Below are 20,744 nucleotides of genomic sequence, written 5' to 3'. Positions count from 1 at the left end.
CTTTCATGAAGGTACTACTTATTTTTATAAAATATGTTACTGACTATGGCAATACTCTGTTGCCTGAAACTCATTAATGGCTCTCATTTGCCAAAATATTCCTTAGCTCATCAGGCTCTTTGTGACCTAGCTGTGGCCTATGATTGCAGACTTTACATCTTTCCACTACTTCCCTATCATGGAGTTCTATGACCCTACAGGTTCCCAGCCTCCTTTCACAGACTCATATTTAAAAACTACCAACACTATTTTTTGTACCATCAATTCTTACCTTCAATTCCTTGTCCAGACTCTGTACACTGAGAAGGATTTAATGCCCAGTGTAGCTGACGCTGAAATTCAGCTCGGTCTTCAGTATGGATAAGTTCATATACACTCTGATGTATGACATCAGACTAAAGAAAAAAGATACAAGGAATACAACAAAAGGACTGATTAAAAAATATGGCTAAATTAATTTTAAAGCCTATTTAGATTAGTGGGTGCTTGCTAGTGGTGATGAATACGAATTGAATGATTCCTAAAATTCCCTAGTCACCTAAGATAGAACCTAAGGTAGAAAAAGCTAGAGAGACTGGCACTACAACAGATAAGCCAAAAGTTACTTGTCATCAGTTCCCAACATGAATGCTCTTGCTCAAATAAGTCACATCCCCATTCCTTAAATGCAACATATTAAAATCTGTTTCTGTTCCATATCCATTTGTTAGTTTTTAGATTCTTATCTCTTCCATGCAGCTTTTCCTAACCACCCCAGGCCTCTTTGACTTCTCTAAGCTTAATGGTATTCTTTATGTATTTCCTTCACTGTTCTCTAAAATTTTCTTCATATAAAATTTTCACTCCAAGTAGACTCCACAAGAGCAAGGGATTGTGCCTCTACCATATGAAACCCACTTTCCTCCTCTTGCCTCTCACCATTTACTATGGTGCTGAGCCCTTAGTGCTTAAACCAGAGTTTTCCTTTTTTTTAACTGCAAGTTATGATAAAAAATACATTTCCATCTGTCACAGGTGTGTGCACAGACATAAACACATGGAAAAGTTTCACAAAACACTTACCATTATTACATGAGATAATACTGTGTATTCTATATTATTTTATTCTATCCTAAACAACTAAAAAACAGTTTGATAGTGATCCATTGTCTCGACTGCATACCCATGAGCAAGTCACAAGGTGCAGTTTTAAAAATGGGGTCTTAATCTACCACTTGCGTCAGATATGAATATTCTTTTAGGAAAAAAATCCATGTGTATATGCGAGAAAAAAATGGATTGGAAAATGGCTAATCTCTCTGATTTTCTTACTAATATAAATCACAATATCAAATCATGATTAAGACAGTTATATAATACATTAGGCTTCAAACAGGCTTTTCTATGGACATTAATGTATTTTCTTTAGAATGCAAGAAATCAGGAGTTTAGACTTTGTGGTAGCAGTAGTAGCTAGATACCACTACTTTAGTCATCTACACTTAAATCTTCCTAGGAACCTAATCTTCTAGTATTAAATCCTCTTGATGCCAACCATTACACAATTTCCGGAAGTTGCATCTGAAACACAAGTTGAAATATACACATCCCCTGTAACAAAACCCTTCAGTGGTTTCCACTGGGTATATAATACAGTCGAAGCTCTAGTCTATATAACTTATTAAGACCAGCAGCCTTGTGAGCTTGATAGAAATGCAAATTCATGGGCCCCACTGTGAACTACTGATTCAGAATATCTGACAATGGGGCTGACGGGGATGACCAAGTTTTATCAAGGTCTTCAGGTGATTCTTGTGCACATTACAATTTGAGAACCAGATATATGAGAATAGCAAGCATTCAAATGTTACAATCTGTTCTCAAACCATAAAAGATGTTCTTGTCCTTCAAATATATCAAATATTTATAATTCCATCTATTCACTGTTCATTCAATAACATCAAACAAGTCAGACACGTTTGTTTCCTTCAATGACTTCCAGTCTAATGCTTACAGTACTTCAATATTCCTATGTTTTCTTGACCACCCACCTGCTACACATTATTTAGGTCAGCTTATATACCATTTGATTTAGGATAACTTCCATAATCCACATAAATCAGAATTAAAGGTATAAATCATAGGATTTTACTTGTACTTTTTAACAGCATCTCATTAATTTCATAGTTGTCATATATCCTCTGCTATCCATAAGTTATTTGATAGCAAATAATTTTGTATCTTCTCCCCAGACCCTATGTGCCTGTAAGTTTCTTATATATGAGATTCTTGATAAGCGAAAGAAGAAACACAGTAACCATGAATCACATAAAGGTTTAAAGGAATTATAGTGCAGTAAATTATTAATATTAGAAAAAATTATTAGCTACAAATACATACTGTATTCTACAGCATATATTGATACTTTATAAATACAAATGGCCAACTGTGTCCTAAATATATATAAAAAGTAAATGATATAATAATATAAATGATATAAATAATATATACTAACCTGCTGAAACCCTAGATAATCTTGTATAGTAGAAGAAGCATAAAAGACCAAAGCATCTGTAGTGACAACTAATACAAAACCATTCAGAGCCTACAAGGAAAGGAAGTTCTAAAATTAGTAATATGACTTAATATTGACCGTCAGATAAAGGTTATTACTTTTATCTCTGAAAATTCTTCTCTTCAAAATAGTTAAAATTATCACATTTCACAAACACAGCCAAAACATACACTCCTGGACTAAGAAATATCTATTCATACCTTTTGATTTGTCTATGGAAAAATGGCTAAATTTAATGCTCAATCAGAATAACTTTGGTAGAATACGGAATCCATCTTCTTCCTCATGTTTCAGATTTTCTCTTTTAAATATATTGTATATATTTTTTAAAAAACAAACTAGACATCATTCACTATAGTCTATCACACTGCTTTTTTTTAGAGGGAAACAGGAGGCAAAGATGTTGATTAGATTCTTAAACTGGGAACATTAATAGAAAACTCTTCTTGTACAAAGACATTTCAAGCACTGATGCTAACATTTTAAGTCACAGAACATTTTAAGACTTTTATAGGAAAACACTATATATATATATATATAATATACATGTAATTAAAATATAATACACATGTAAAGCAAGCATACAGTGAATTTAGTCCAGTAAAATTTAATGTCATTATGAACATATACCTAAATTTATCATTTTATATGTGTTATTTCTATTTGTTCACAGCACATTCATATGTATAATGTTTCTTTTTCTCTCTGTTTTGCCTGCTTTGGGTCCATTATTTTTTGTTAGCCCATACTCTTTAGTTTGGATGTTATAGTCTCTTTTCCTATTACTGGATAATTCAAGTCCAATATCAACTAATACCTTTATTCTCCTCTTAGATAACAATAGTATCATAGATCACTTTATTATTATCATATATTTTAATTCTACAAGCCCTCACTATTTTCTCCTTGAGTTCAATTTGGTACTTGATCTATTCTTTACTATGTGATCACAGCTCATGTCTTCTAACACCCTGTTTTTCATGTAAGGAGAAACACAGTATGGTTTAGTTTAAGAATTGTACTGTGTAGTCAGACAGATTTTGTCTGGACTCCTGTCTCTGTCTATTACTAGCTGTGTGGCTTTGGTTAAGCTATTTACCGCTTTTTAGGCTTCAGTGTTATTTCAAAAACTGGCACTTCATCAGGTAGATATAATGACGATATCCCACCTAACTCAATGCTTGGCACAGAGCCAGCACTCAGTGTAATAAGATACAATGTTATATGGTTGTAGAAATGAGCAAATAAAGATTTATATCACCATGGTTTGAGAACTATAAAGAGCTATATAAATAATAGTGATTCATTTATTCAACACGTAATAAACTATTACATACTCAAGAGGAGATATGTATGCTAAGTACTGGGATTTAAGAGTTAACAAGTCTTTGCCCTAGTGCTTATGATGCTCACATATAGTCCAGTCGATATCTTCATTATCAGATGAAATAAATGAAATACAGTGACTGTCTCTCTTTCCACTCCAATTACTTTCCACCTTCAAGATTCTTGATCTATATTATACTTCTGAGAACTTGACTACAAAGATAACAACTATTATTTAGTATTCCTTTTTCTAAATTTTTTATGTATTTGAGTGGTTTCTTCTCCCAAAAACCCAGTGAGGTAAGTGCCATGTTCCAGTTTTACAACAGAAGAAACTGAGGTCAAGGACTATACCTTTAAAAGTAACTTGCCCAAGGTCACATAGCCAGAAAATGGCTGATCCAGGAGATAAATTCAGTCTTGCTCCAAAGCGTACTCACTTAAATAACATGACATGCTGCCTTTATGTGTTATCGATCCCAAATTGGTGCATGGTTCTGACTGTTTTGTTCCATTTTTTTACTTTTAAGTTCAGTGGTACAAGTGCAGGTTTGTTACATACGTAAACTTGTGTGATGAGGGTTTGTTGTACAGATTATTTCATCACCCAGGTATTAAGCCTAGTACTTATCAGTTATTTTCCCTGATCCTCCCTCCCTCCTCCCACCCTGCAGCCTCTAAACGGCCCCAGTGTGTGTTGTTCCCCTCTGTGTGTCCATGTGTTCTCATCATTTAGCTCTCACTTATAAGTGAGAACATGTGGTATTTGGTTTTTCTGTTCCTGTGGTAGCTTGCTAAGGATAATGGCCTCCGGCTCCATCCATGTCCCTTTAACCACAAGCAGGCCCTCAGGTTTTTGACTGTAAATATTATATGTAATACCTGGCAATTCCCTTAGGATAAACAATGGTGATTCTACCCATAAGAACTTGAATAGTTAATGATTAACACATCCAAAATTGAATATTCTTAAATTCTCTTGCCAGTAACACTACATATCCGTCATTGCACTGATTCATCCTGAAAATATCTGCTTCTAGGGAAGATTATCCATTGATCACATTCATATTATTTTGTAGAACATCATACTTTTTCAAACAGTGAAACAAATTTAGTCACATTCCAATAAACTCATTGGTGCACATGCCAGAAGACAGAAGGATAATTTAAGTACAGTTATCAAATCTCTTTAGACAAATGTTATTATCAGAAATAAAAATCTAGAAAGGATAGATGCATATCAATTTTTATATATCTCAAATGATCTCAAGTACCAGGAGACCCAAGGTTATTACTTGTATTGATTTGTCTCAATAAATTAACAGAAGGAATTAATATGCTAATTAAATAAAAGAGATCATCATTCTTTTAGTCACAAAGATTCACTCAACCTATCTGAAAATTTTGTTAAGCTCACTTATTATTTCAGAGAAACTGCAATACTGTTATATAAAATTTCAACTCCTGTCACTGAAAAACAAAGCTGCAAGATTTTAACAAGAACAGTATTAAATAGCAAGAGATACATTTTAAACTTATGAAATAAACATGTGAAGTAAATAAAGACACAGTTATTCACATTGTTTCATTTTTATTCCTTGTAAAATAGTAATAAATTGAAGCTAACCTAGAAAGATGTCTTAAACTTTTAATAATTTTTTTTTTTTTTTTTTCAGATGGAGTCTCGCACTGTCACCCGGGCTGGAGTGCAGTGGTGTGATCTCTGCTCACTGCAACTACTGCCTCCTGGCTTCAAGCGATTCTCGGGCCTCAGCCTCCTGGGTATCTAGGATTACAGGCACCCGCGACTACGCCCAACTAATTTTTGGTATTTTTAGTAGAGATGGGGTTTCCCTATGTTGTCCAGGCTGGTCTTGAACTCCTGACCTCGTGATCTGCCCGCCTTGGCCTCCCAAAGTGCTGGGATCACAGGCGTGAGCCACCGCATCTGGCCTTTAACAAAAATTTTTGTAACATTTTCTTCATATGCCTTTGTTAAGCAAAGGAAAATATTTCTCCTCAAAAGTTTTAGGCCATATGGTATACAGAACCTCTGGTAACATCTTTCACACTGTAGTGGTAATTGGCTGATGACTGTCGGTTGCAATATAAAGTCAGATGTCATTATGCAATTGTATATAATCAAACAGCCATTTTCACATATCTATAATGTTTTTAGTCATCTTCTTCATAAAAAGATAACATATAAGCACAATCCTAAGAAAATCATAGAGAATGTGAGTCTTCCTATTAAGAGAGCAATCTACAAATGGTATTCAATATAAACAGGTAAGTTTATTTTAACTTCTTAAGGGCTACCAATTTGCAGATAATTTAAAATATATATAGTCCATATAATTATAGCTTTACAGCTTTGCATTCATATTATTGTTATTCTGTTTCCCTGACATAGGGTATGTACACAATTTGCCTAAATGTTTTGGGAAAAAAATAAAAATGGCCCATAATTTAAACCAACTTGCCAAGTGTTACGTCAATCAGTACATATTTGTCTATTTCACCTGAAATACAGGATTTCATTAGGCCCTTAGTAGAAAACCCAAGAGGTGTGTTTAATCATCTTAAACAGCAATTATTAAAATGCTTTCCTATGACCTGCATAAGGAGTCTTTATGTTTGGGTTTACATATACATGAAGATCCTCAGTTGGGGCTAGGGGAGGACTCATGCTTTAATAGATTTACTTTGTTTAACCTAAGTTAATTTTTGCTAACAGGACTTTGAATGTGATTACACAATTGTAATAAAAATGTTATATTATTAGGTACATCACCATCCACTGAATGAACTAGTGGAGTTACCGAAACTTAGGGTTACTTTTTGTAACAACGGTGAAGTTTTTCTAGTCAGTTCAGTGGGTGAAACTGATAACGATCACATAGCGGTGACAGCACACATGGCACACATCTTTATTCTATCTTTTTTCAACAAAATAACTATCTGAGAATTTTAAGTGAGAATCAATCATGGCATCAATTCTAAAAAAAAGAGTAAAAAAAGATTCAAAATGCTTTCATAGACAAATTAGAAACTAAATTCTGAAGCATAAAAATAGGGATTGGAGTTGTTGAGAAAATCTTTAGTATGTTAATAAGTCACAAACAGTTGCTAAAATAAAATGTAAGTTATAACATATTGGCAAAATGAAATTTGGGTTAAGAACTATTTTAAACTATTTAAGAAATGCATTTAACAATTTTAATAGAGATACATTCCATAAAAATATATATAAATTCAACATCTTAAATTAGAACCTCTAAAATACTCTAGGAGCTCTTGCTGTTTGAAGAAATATTAACACAACAGAAGGGGTTGACCGGTCTTCTAACTAATCTACTTCATATACAGTCATGCATTACTTAACAGGGACACATTCAAAGAAATATGTGGTTAGGTGATTTTCATCATCATACAAACATCATAGAGTGTACTTACACAAACCTAGATGGTATAGTCTACCGTACACTTACGCTATACAGTATAACTTATTGCTCCAAGGCTACAGACCTGTACAGCATGTTACTATACTGAATACTGTAGGCAATTTTAACACATGGTAAGCATTTTTGTATCTAAACTAGAAAAATTACAGTAAAAAATATGGTATAATCTTATGGGACCACTGTCGCATATGTGGTCTGTTGTTAACTGAAACATCATTGTATGGTGCATGACTATAATTCCATTTTTTCATGTATTAAGCATCATTCACTATCGCAGTTCAGATGAAAGTGGCAAAAAACATTGAGCAAATCCTAAGTAAACAGGGAATTACTAAAAGACTTATTAATTCATTTTCCATTTACAACTGTCCTTAGTGTAAGAAACTATATTTACTAAAATTTACCTGTAATAAGAATTCTCCTTCTTGTAAGTTCAGGCCTTCTCTGAAATTTGCTGCTCTACAGTTATCCTGGCCTCCGTTTCTTTCAGTAGGGGAGGATTTTAATGCAACTATGGAAAAAAAGGAAAAACAATGGTTTTAAAAGTAAGCAAGAGTAAAGAGCTATAATAGAAAACTTCTGAACACCAAAGACAATTTGTAATACTGGCATCCACTGGTATTTTTAGTAATTGGGTAAAACAAGGTAAATAATAAATACTAGGTAAGTAATCCTGTTGCCAGTGGGTAGCTCCTTATTCTATGCTAGTAACAAAACTGAAGGATTTAGTCAAGTTGTCAGCTGACAGATTGTTAAAAATAATTTTTGATGAGTTCACGATATAATTTTGTCACAAAACTTAGGAGTTTCAAAGAACTGCACAACACTGTTACAAACACTCCTCTCCACTCCTACCTCCTTTCTTAGGAGACTAAAGTTCTCCATAATGTAACCTATAAAAATGAATCCAACATTTTTATATATTTATCTAAATATTAGGGAACTGATGGTGTTGAGGAGAAAAAAAGCAACTATACACCTTATTGAGAGACGGATTTCTGATGTTTGGAATCTTCTTGTCCAGCATTTGGGTAAAAACTGTTAATTACTGTTACTATTTAATAGGTTCATGTTAAATTTATAAATTAACTCATGGAGAATTAATGTCTTTATAATCTTGAATCATTCTATCCAAGAACATACATTTCTTTCCATTTGTTCAAGTCTATATTTTGTCCTGCTAGAATGTTTTAAAGTTGTCTACAAAAAAGATGTGCACAGGTATCTTTATATTTACTCCTAGGTATTACATCTTGTAAAGTGGCTTTTCTGGTATAGCTTTTAACTGCTTGTGGATTATATATGTGAAGGAAAGTCTGATGGCATGATAGGATGCTTACTATTGGAGGTGTCATGTTATAATGCTATCTCTTCTTTTTTTTTTCTCACTGTGTGTGTGTGTGTGTGTGTGTGTGTGTGTGTGTGTGTGTGTGTGTGTGGTATGTATGTATTTATAGTCTGGGAGGAAGCGCAGCTGAATAGAAATAATAATAGCTACCACTTAAACATTTTGCCAAGCAATTTCAAATATTATCTCACTTAAAAGCATGTGGATATTGGTAATTGACAGAATTGCGCTCAAATCTTACCTCTGACATTTACTAAAAGTGGGAGTTATTTGAGCCTGTCTCCTAATATGTGAGGTGGTAATTAAAAAAAAAATTTTAAAGCACATCTTGCAGGGCTGTTGTGAAGAGTAATGAGAATTTATGTAAAGTTTCTGACACATAGTGGATCAATACTGTTCAACAAACAGTAGCTTTAATTAGTAGAAATATTTCTCAGAGCTTATGGATTGCTTGGTTATAAAGCATAATCTTTTAGATACTTGCCACTTTCTGACCTTTTTTTAACCTGTGATATTTGAATAAGAGAAACCATTAAATAAAACTGACTCTGGCAGTCCTCTTAATATTTATCTCACTGTATTTTTATGTGACAAAATAATCCAGCTCTGAAAAAACTAGAGATTTACTAATAACTAGACTTTCTCTCAGTCTGAGCAGAGTTCCACATATAAAACCTGTCTGCAGTCTTTCATATTTGCAGTGTATTTCCTGGTAAATCATCAGTGAATGTGTCACACCAGAATCTCATGCCATTCTGGCCTTTGCAGAAGTTAAAACATATCTCTTTGCAAGAAACAGCCAAAAGCACGGTCTCTGAATATAACTTCAAAAGGCCAGAGAACAGATTTCCTTAGGCCAAAAAACAGTTTGAGGTAAACTGACCTAACAGTTCATCAAGACCAAAGGAAATGTTTAATCTGTACACAGAGAGAATGGCAGAAGAGAGAATGGCCTTTTCTCCCTTTCTATTCCGTAAGTTATGTTGTTGCTTGCTTACTAATGGCCACATTTGCTTGAATGCACTAAAACCATACAATGTCAGAGTCAACTATATTCTGTTACTTTTCTAAAAGCTCTGGTATGAAGCATGAGTAACACTTGCTTTTAAAAAGAAAACAACAAAGCCAAACCCTTACATTATGAAATAAGCCTAAAAACGGACAATAACAGTGTCAGACTTTATATATCTAAATTATTGTTTGGAATCTCTTAAAATTAATATTTAATCAACACAATTGATATTAGTTCCACCTAGAGTCATTGGCAGTAGAAAAACATAAATATTAAGAGATAACTACTTGATCACTGAGAAGATGACTAAGCAATGAAAGAGACCATTCATCTTAGAGTAATTTATAATTTGTTCTTGGGCTTGTACTGGGGGTATTAGCCAATGTAATTAGACACTTGAGTCAGACCCTGTCTTTAAGTAGGGTATATAAGCTATGGAAATAACTAGAAAACAATGTCAAAAATACTAAGTACCAGAATAGGGTTTAATTAAAGTATTACAGGAACTTGAAGTAGAGAAAAAATAAAAAGAACAAATTCTTTCTAAACAACAATGCTTATAATTCCAAATGTTGGAAGGATGATATTTAATATGTGTAACTACTACATAAGTAGGAAAAGTGACAAGTTCATTTGGGGGAATGATCACTGGAGGTTTCTACCAAAAACAAATATGCAAATATTTCTGTTGCTCTTGTGTTTAAGGTTAATCACTGGTAAATAATTGAAGTAAATATTGTGCAAAGATGAGTCTGAGAAGGGTGGACTTTTAAAATCACTTAAAAAACACTGCTGTGCTTTTTCAGGAAACATTTTATGTCACGGCCTTTCAGCCTAAACTATGTAATGTCTACCCCTGCATGAAGTTTTTCTTCTATTTCTTGCTCTCATGCCTACTACCTCTAACTTAGTAAATTACTAGAGGCTCTATCAATACTACTCATTTTCATGTATATATTGCTTGTGCTGATTAGAAAGAAAGCAATGAGTAAGAAAGTGACATGAGACACTGTCACAAGAGCTGCTTCCTACCATTGGAGTGACCTTACTTAGTACTCATATGTGATATTGGGCACACACTGTACACCTAGCACTTTCCACGTATTATATCCTATTTAATCTTCATAATAGTTCTATGAGACTGACACTGTTATTTCAATATATCAGAAAGCTGAGACTTAAGGAGATTGAGAAAATGTTCACAGAGTCATAGAGATTTAAGTGGCAGAGCTTAGACAAAAACTCAGGTAGCCAGACCTCAGTGTGTGAGCTATTATTAGCCACCGCCCACTTTGCTAACCACCTTTGACCTTTAGTTTCCTCATCTTTAAATGAGGACAATGCTACCTCTTGAGACAAATTCTTGTGAGGATTAAAATAACATGTACAATACCAGGGTAATGCCTGGAATCAATCACTGACAATCAAGGACAGAGGTAACGAAGTCTATGCTGACTTTATACACCCTCAAACCATGATGAGAAACTCACAATTAAAGTGCCCCTAAGGAGGTAACTGAGTATTTTTATCATCTTTAAGTGGAAAGCAGTAATTAGTATCTAATAGGATTACTATGGTAACTATGTGACACATTTGAAAGTACAGCTGACCCTTGAACAACATGGGTTTGAACTATGCAAGTCCACTTACGTGCCTCTGCCACTCCCAAGCCAGCAAGATACCAACCCTTCCTCAGCCTACTCAACATGAAGACAATGAGGATGAAGACCTGTATGATGATCCACTCCACTTAATGAATAGTAAATATATTTTCTCTTCCTTATGATTTTCTTAATAACATTTTCTTTTCTCTGGCCTACTTTAAGAATACAGTATATAATACGTATACAAAAGACACATTAATTGGCTGTTCATGTTATTAATACATTGTTCAAGGATCAACTATACTTCAAAACTGTAAATTGTTACATAAATTATACGTATAACGACACTTTAAATATTACACCACTGGAATTAAATTTATGACAGTCCACAGAAACAAAATGTAGTATCTGAAAATAGGTCACCAGCTGGGAAGTATCTGCTGTACCGTAATGGGCATTTGTTAAAATCTTCCCCATCAGTGAGGATATGTACCACTTTCCAAAGTGTGAGAATCAGACTCTGAACATTCAGTAGAATGTTAAGATAGTAAACCACCAAAATATTTCCACTATTTCCTCATTGAAATATCTATGAAGGAGTCATACAATACAAATAAGAATTTAATCTAACAAATGATGGAATTTAGAGTGCAAATACATCACAGCATTATCAAATGGTCATACCACAGATGACTCAAGTTTTATTCCCACATGCATTTAACCATATCCATGTTTCCTAATATGGTACTTTCCTTCCTTAGACATCTAAGCTCAGATTTCCCCTGCTCCCTAAATGCCAAATCTCTTCATGTCACATGCTTTGAATTGGTCAAGGAAAAAAAAATTCATGAGGAATACCGAATAGTGGTAAACTACATTTTGTATTTTGTTACTATAGTTTGCATTTAAACAGAAAGATGACATGATAAAAGTCTTGCCAGGGAAAGCGTATCCCCTTTTAGTCCCTAACTGCTGCTATAAATTCAATTAATTTCATAATATTTACCATCCCCTTTACTACTTTGGCAGGGAAAATTCAATTCCATTCCCATATTGACATAAACATAAAGGAGAGCAAAGCTATGACTTATAAAATTCAACCAACCACATAAACTTTTATAAATTAGAAAGGGTTAAGTAACGCAGTATTTCTTAAATTTAAGAAAAACATTCCCAGTTTAGTTTAGTCTGCTATGATGGGTATTTCCAAATAATATATTAAGTGTACCTAAAAGGAGCTTCTGCTACACACCTACTGGTAAAACATACATGTTTCACTCCAATACACTGTTTTCTTTTGTAAAAGAAGCGTTCTTTTGAGGGAAGGAGGGAAGAAACTAAAGAAAACTATGTTACATTCTAAATTCCTAGGAAACAGAGATTAGGCCTACATAGTCTAGTACCTTCTAATATACTGAGAGACTACTGTTTTTCTGCCTACAAATTTCTAATCACCATGGTAGAATGGAAGAATATTCAGTTTTTTTAAAATGCAAATGTTAGTTTATATATTTATGATTCTAGGTTGAGAAACTAGTGTTACTGTCTTTTTAGCAAATCTAGGAAACATCATTTTCCAGCTCAAAAAGTCCTTAAAAGTTTGTTCTATCCAAACTCTTACATAAAAACTGACTTCCAAAGATGTTTAACATTCTTCCAGTTACTCATTGGTACGCACTCAGTTTTATACAATTCCTCTATAACTATATGACAAATCTCTGCATAAATGGAACAAGAGCAGTTAATTGACCTTTTCAGTGGGGAATGAGTTGCACTTAGCTTTTCATATATACAAGAGTAGTATTTAAATTGCATTTTAAGTAACATAATGTAAATACTCAATGAGGGCAGTGATCCTTAAGCTTTCACAGACATTAGAATCACCTGGAAGGCTTAAAATACAATGCTTAGCCACACCTCTAGAATTTCTGATTCAGTAGGTCTAGGATAGGGCTCTACAGTTTGCATAGGTAACAAGTTCCCCAGTGATGCTGAGAATGAGGTGCCACTCTTTGAGAAACAGAGACTTAGAACCTCAGGATTTAGAAAATAACTCACGTATGTTCTGGATTGAATTCCCTCATACTTCTTAAAATTATCATTCCATGCTGTTCAGCACAGTTATTATTGTGAATGTCTTCGGGAAATAATAACAATTTTACAAACACAAAAGCTGAAGCACCTATCTTAAGACATAGCGCAATAACAGAAAATTTGACATGTATCCCAATAAAGCAAGTAGCATACAATGCCCAAAATTTCTATCCTCACCAAAGCAAGCTATCACACTTTTCCAAGTGTCCAGATTTGGAATATGTGCCACTTTTGATAAAAGAAAACAGTATATGTAAGTAAATTATTATGTATTATATCAAAAGGGGAAAAACAGTTTATTAACAAATTTCCTTCTCTAAATAAAAAATATGAAATTAATTAAACAAAGGGATTCTCAATTGATATTAATACCAGGTCCGTAAAGGCCCTTATGCATATTCAAAAAAAAAAAAAAAACAGAAAATTCTCCATTAAAACAAGTGAAATATCAGGATTCTGCAGGAAATAACTATGATTTCCATAACAGTAACAATTTTAATTATAAAAATTTTTCACAGATCTCTCATTTTTAGAATTTACTACAAACCTAATACATTAGGGCAAGCAAGCATCATTATCAAAAATGCTGAGATGAAGACCCTGTGGAACAGTGAGGTTAAAGTCTATCAAAAAACACAAGATTCGTTAACTGAACTAGCATCCACAGCTCCTGCTGTCAGTGCTTTAATCACAAAACACAATCTCCCTCTACCATGCTGAGATAAAGAGATGAAATGTCTCCATAACACAGAAATTAGACACGATAAAAAAAAATCCAGCTGACAACAGAATGCTCTGTAAAACTGACAATTGTGTGAGAAAATTTCAGGCTAGAAAATACATGAAGAATTCAGTATGTACAATTCATTAAGGTTCCTTATGTCAACCAATCCCATCAGACTACTTGTCTCCGTCTTTTGTGTGTGTGTGAAACAGTCTCACTCCTGAAGTTCAGTGGCACGACCATGGCTCAATGCAGCCTTGACATCCTGGGCTCAAGATATCTTCCCACCTCAGTGTCACGAATAACTGGGATACAGAAGTACACCAGCAAGCCCAGCTAATTTTTTTATTTTGTGTGGAGACCAGGTCTCACTACGTTGTCCTGGCTGGTCTCGAACTCCTGGATTCAAGCAGTCCTCCTGCTTCGGCTTCTCAAAATGCTGGGATTACAGGCATGAGCCACAGAGCCCAGACATTTGTCTCCCTCTTAATCTCCCACTGCTAACAACTGAATGGCTTTTTGGCCTCTATGGACAAACAAGGAACAGAAATCACCTTCTCTAGTGTTATTATTTTTCTGTACACACTTTCATTGCATTTCAGTTTACACTTTCATTTCATTTCAGTTTATACTTTCATTTCATTTCAGTTTTCACTTTCATGTACAGTTTTCTCTCTGGCTCTCCAATTTAAGAACACATCAAATGAAGGTATCTTAAGTCAACTCATTATCACCTTAGCATACTTTCATACTCCACAGATTTCACTTTTTACCACCCCTGCTCATCCTTAAAACATCTTATCTTTGGTACTTTTCCTCTTATTCTACATGTTCTCCCCCTGGAATATTTTATTCACTTTAATGGCTTAAAATGTTATTCTGACGATAAAATGACTCTAAAATCTAAATCTCCAGCCATAAGCAAATAAACGAATTTGAGTTACTCATTAAAATTCATTGATTGAAAAGTCATAAGGCTATAAGAGCAAGATTTAAAAATAATATACAAATATTAACAAATAAAAATTTCTTCAGACTTTAATATAATTAATATTATATGTGAATATGTTTTATAAAACACTATAACATGAAGGTGTACATTTCCATTAACCAGATCACAAACCCTCACGAAATATCTTAAGACTTAACTACAGATTTTTAAATGTCTGTATTTGAAAATTTTCTAAAAAAGGAAAATTGCTGAAAGTTGGTGATTTTAATGTTAGCCCACGGTAGTCTCCCTAAAAAGAAAAAAATGATGACTAACGACCTGTTCATGGCCAAATAATCAGGGATTCTAGAGCCATGCAAGACTAGGTAATGATCAAAGAGAAATCCATTAAATCAGTAAATTTAAAAGAGACAGGAAAGCAGCAAAATACATAATATATGATGCAATGAGTTTAGATTGTTTGAATCTCAGATATTTGTCACTGTGTTCTTTAAAATAGTTGTCAAAGCAAACAAAAGCAGAGATAAAAGTATCCTATATAAAGTTCTATCATATTAATTTATTCATATAATCTAATAAATCTTATACTGTAAATTGGGATATCTGAGGAAAAGAGAGATTAAATTCCTGAACCAAAGAGGTCACAATATTAAATATGAGAGCCAGGATTTGTATATTCATTCAATAAGAATGCACTACTATTCTTTGTATTTATTCATGTTTAAATCTGTGGGGGTTTTATTGTATGAAGTCCATAAATTAAAATTTTAAAAGAACCTAGGTTTATATAGTTTTAGCTGTGAAAGTTATCATGAATATTGTAATTAGAGTTTTATGTTTTAAAATGTGAATTAGGAAAAAAGATAACAGTTAAATCACCATTTAAGATGGATAATGCCATGGGTAAATCAAATTCAACAAATACTTTATTTGGTGATTTCAAATGTGCTAAACTGTTATGCAAACAAACCTACTTTGGATAGTCCTAGAATTAAGAAATAACATTTGCTATGATACTATGATACTGAAACTTTGGTAAATTACTTGACACACAGAAAGTTTAAAATTACAACAAAGCAGATGAAATTATAGAATTCTCATGAATGAAAAAGCAGACATACAAATCTATTAGATTTTATAAAACATCAACACTTAGAAGTGCATTACTTAATTCATTTTTACTGCTTGTTCAAGCTTGTTCTTTGCATATACACATGTACGTATACTTGTTTTTCAAGAATAATGTTCTGGTCTAGAGAGATACCAAAACAACTGAAATTCGGAGAAATGCACAAGCTGAAGATGAATAAACACAATAGCTCTCTTTGGAAAACCTAATGAACTGGGAATGAACTGTTAAAGCATCTGCAAAAGGAAGACCAAGAACAGAGCACTTGTAATTTTTAATTTAAAATAAAGTCAAGAAAGATCCATGATAAACAATGGGGTCAAATAAATGTTAGATCATCACATAATATAACTATTATCCTCTCTTCCCACAGCATTTTTAGGCTTAATGAATGAAAATATTTTAACATGTAAATAATTCTACATTTTATAAAATGGTGATTATTTTAAGCGTGTATAATGATTCAAGACTTAGATTTTCCCTAACATTACCTTGTTTTAAAAATAACTAGAATAATACTATTCCCTATGACAGCTGCAAATGCAAGACTTTGAAATTAGAAACTCGGATCCCTAAGCTCCATTTTGTCAGGCTCATTAGGTGTTTATATGTAAACAGAAAACAAAAGTAGTCATTCCCGAATTCTCAATTTTGGGGCAGCTGTATAAAAACAGAATAATTTGAACAAAATATTTACATAATAATGGGCATTTCAAAAAATAGTAAGGAAATCTCATTAAAAATTGTATTAAAGATATGCTGAAATTAGGAATGAAACATTACAACGCTGATTAGATTGATCAACAAGCCCAGTGTACACTGTTTAACAATTTTGAGAGACATGATATAGGAGGAAACAATCCTTTCTCTTCACATCAACCAGTTTCAAAGATTAGATTGTAACCACCCAAATCCTAGTCTCTATTAATAAACTATTATTGATTGTAACCATTGTTACTTAAATTTTTAAAATACCCTCCATCTCAGAGATAATATATTTAAATGTAATGCTTAAATCATGTCAAAGAAACTATTTTCAACTTTATAACTGAAAAATTGCTAAGCCTTGTTCAAGTATTTTACAGTTATATTTCAAAATGTTTTAATTAATTAGAAATGGATAGATATTAATGTAGTACTTAAAACTTTATAGTGTTGCTTTTCAGACAGCAGCAGCAGTATAGTCATGGTTCCAAACTTTAAGAAGATCCATCCAAGTTGGATTATTTAAACTTGCAATAAATAGATGTATTTTCTTGGAAAAATATCTATTGTTACAGTAAAACTTGAGTTTCCTTTCTAACAAGATTGTATGATTACTCGTTTATATTGTTCTTTCCGCAGGAATTTACACACCCCCTGTTTGCATCCTGTTATTCACTTTGAGCTTCCCTTCGCTTCGCTATACTGTTTCCCTAATAGTGGAAGAGTGGGTCCAACTGCACACAAAAATCCTAATCATTGTTAGCATGTTTCAAATCTCTTCGTTTGCATCTACCATTTTTTCAGTTCATAAGGGTTACCCTTATAATTTCATTCTCTGTGTGCTCTGAAATGTTGCATTGCCTTTCCAGACCACTGGTAGTCTGGAGGAAATTTGGGGATTAAAAAAAAACCTTATTATTTTCATTTTCCATCTAACTGTATGTTTCTGTATCAAACAATCTAAGAAACTGCTTAGGCTGAATGTACACCACTAAAACACAAGCAAAAATATTTATAGACTTCTTTAAATTTTGTATGTTTGCATTTGTCATTCTGAAGGCAAAGAAACAAAAATTAACTTGTTCAGGGCATAATCAAAGCTAGGCTAAATCACTGCCTCAGACTCCGTAACATGCTTGTTAAAATACTGATTCTTGGGTTTTACACAGAACTTACTTGTTATCAGCAGGGGCATGCCTCCGAATTTGCATTTTAAAAAGCTTTCTAGGTAATTCTTACGCACAATGCAGTTTGAAAAGAATCTAACGTTAAAGATAATGATAATGTAGTTGATGAAGGAATCATGCAAATAGGTAATAAGATCCTACTGTCAAATACACTGAACCAGAATAAAAAATAGACAAACTCATTAATGAAGAGCTGAGAAAAAAGTTTTTAACAATTCCATGATGAACCCTGTGTTAAACTATGACATGCTTTATAAGATAGACTGTGAGATCTCCTTTACTTGAAGCATTGAATAATAGGACACTTATCTAATCATGTATGTGTCTGTGTGTATACATACATGAACACACACACATAATGTAGACATTAAATATAGAAATATATCTGTTTATATATGTGTGTTTCACACACATTTATATGTATCTGTCTAGATACACACGTGTACTACTTCTAAACAGAGGAAAAACCTATACATTTTTTTTTTTCTTTTTAACATATATAATTTGATTCCCCATTACAAAGGAACAAGAATTGGAAAGGTAAAATGACTCAAGTCAATAAAGCTTTATCAGAGTCAGGGAATAATGCCTCCTTGGCTTCTAGACTCCAGAATCTCTAAGGGTGGCAACCACGTCTTACACATCACAGAATCTGCCACCACATGGTCAAGCACTAAGCACAGCATGTGAGTAAATGCTAGGGATCAGGACAGCATTCCGTGACGCTGGGAGGAGGCCTGAAGTTACAATCTACAGCAGTGGCTCCTGAACTTCAACATGCATCTAGCCCTATCACCAAAGGTCCCACCACCTTAGATTCCATAGGTCTAGGGTTGGACCCAATAATTAGCATTTCTAGCAAGTTCCCAGGTGATGCTGATGCTGCCTGTCTGGATACTACACTTTTAAGAACCACAGGTCTAGGAAAAAATCCTCAGTGCTTTCCTATGCGACGGTTCCCAGAAAAAAAATAGGTATTATTTGGTCAGGAAAAACAATATAAGGAATCTAGAAACCTGAGTTCTAGTTCCAACTATGTCAGCTAAATGACTATAGCTAATACACACATACTTACAGACCATCACTGAATACTGCGTAACTCTTCTCCCAAGATGAAGGGTTTGGTATAGAGGCAACTGAAAATTCAAACACTTTTTATATAGGTCAGAGAAAATTTGTGTACTATGAAACTTTGAAATATATAATCTTTCCTGAAATCACTATCCTCAAATCTGTATATTGCCCAGACCACAACTGTTAAACTAAATAGCTTTTGTCCAAAAGAAAGATAGGAGAGCAAGCAAGCAAATCAATAAAAAGATGCTCAGACGAAACACATCAGATTATGTAAACATAAATCTAAAGGGAAATTAACTGTTGCAATATTCTAAACACAAATTACCAGTCAAATATCTATAAACGTGTTGTCTAGGCACTTCCTAGTGACCTAGACTAGCAGGATCAGCATCATCTCGGAGCTTGTTAGACATGCAAAATCTAGGGACACACCTAAAGCTACTGAACAAGAATCTGCATCTTAACAAGATCCCTATGTGATTTGTAAGCACATTAATGTATAAGAAGCATTGACTGACATAGCCCACTGAGATTTTATCATTAACTTGCTATGGTTAGTAAAATTATATATTTTAAAAAGACCATTTCCTTAAAAAATCTATTTCTGCCTTATAGACAGATAAAAGATATATCAAAAATTAATTTTACATGAGAAAATGCACTGAAACATCATTTGCAAACAAAAACTTCCATTGCAATTTAACGGTAACAAATATCATCCAGCCGCCTAGCTCAAAACCCTAACCTTTACTGCTGAGAAAACTGAGCTACGGGGATGCTACCTGGTTTGGTTAATGACAAACAGTTTTCAGTGACACAATAGAGAATGAAATCAAATTCTATTGACTCTTACAATCAAATGTTCTTTCTAGTGAAAAACATGTTTTAATTATATTTCTTGCAGTCGGTATACAATTAATGTAAAATATTAGAAATAGGCCGGGCGCAGTGGCTCATGCCTGTAATCCCAGCACTTTGGGAGGCTGAGACGGGCAGATCACATGAGGTCAGGAGTTTGAGAGCAGCCTGGCCAATATAGTGAAACCCCATCTCTAATAAAAATACAAAAAATTAGCTGGGCATGGTGGTGGGTGCCTGTAATCCCAGCTACTTGGGAGGCTGAAGCAGGAGAATCGCTTGAACCCGGGAGTCAGAGGTTGCAGTGAGCCAAGATCGTGTCATTGCACTCAAGCCTGGGCAACAAGAGCAAAAGTCTGCCTCGGAAAAAAAAAAAAAAAAAGATTAGAAATATACATAAGTTTGGAGGGATAAATAAAATGACATGTCTATGAAAACACAGAAAATCCAGCAAGATGGTGTTTTATCTTTTTTTTTTTTTTAAAAAGAGAGACTTTTAAATATTGAAGTAGAAGGGAAACTGGAATTCGACATAATCAATTTGAGTGTAACTTCTAAATATATGATTTTCAAAGAATGATACCATGCATCATTTCAGTGGCTGCATCTGTTGGGTGAATAAAACTGGAAAATTGATTTTAAGACTTATAAATCTGGCTTTGCCACTGAAATTTTACTATACAGCAATAAATTTTCCAAATACGGCTAAT

General features: G+C 33.6%; 1 protein-coding gene across 2 annotated transcripts in view; it reads right to left on the bottom strand.

The window, feature by feature from the left end:
* The window catches only part of AHR (aryl hydrocarbon receptor), a 47,260-nt gene that overhangs the window by 14,883 nt on the left and 11,633 nt on the right, over positions 1-20,744 (bottom strand). For both annotated transcript variants that reach the window (XM_016957117.4, XM_003318337.6), the window contains exons 3-5: positions 7,749-7,855; positions 2,495-2,584; positions 272-395 (exon numbers count right to left, since the gene is read on the bottom strand). In XM_016957117.4, the coding sequence (XP_016812606.1) occupies positions 272-395; positions 2,495-2,584; positions 7,749-7,855 (321 nt within the window). The remainder of the gene's footprint in view (positions 1-271; positions 396-2,494; positions 2,585-7,748; positions 7,856-20,744) is intronic.

This window comes from Pan troglodytes, chromosome 6, assembly GCF_028858775.2.
Source record: "Pan troglodytes isolate AG18354 chromosome 6, NHGRI_mPanTro3-v2.0_pri, whole genome shotgun sequence".
Lineage (NCBI taxonomy): Eukaryota > Metazoa > Chordata > Mammalia > Primates > Hominidae > Pan > Pan troglodytes.
This window is presented reverse-complemented; position numbering and strand designations above follow the sequence as displayed.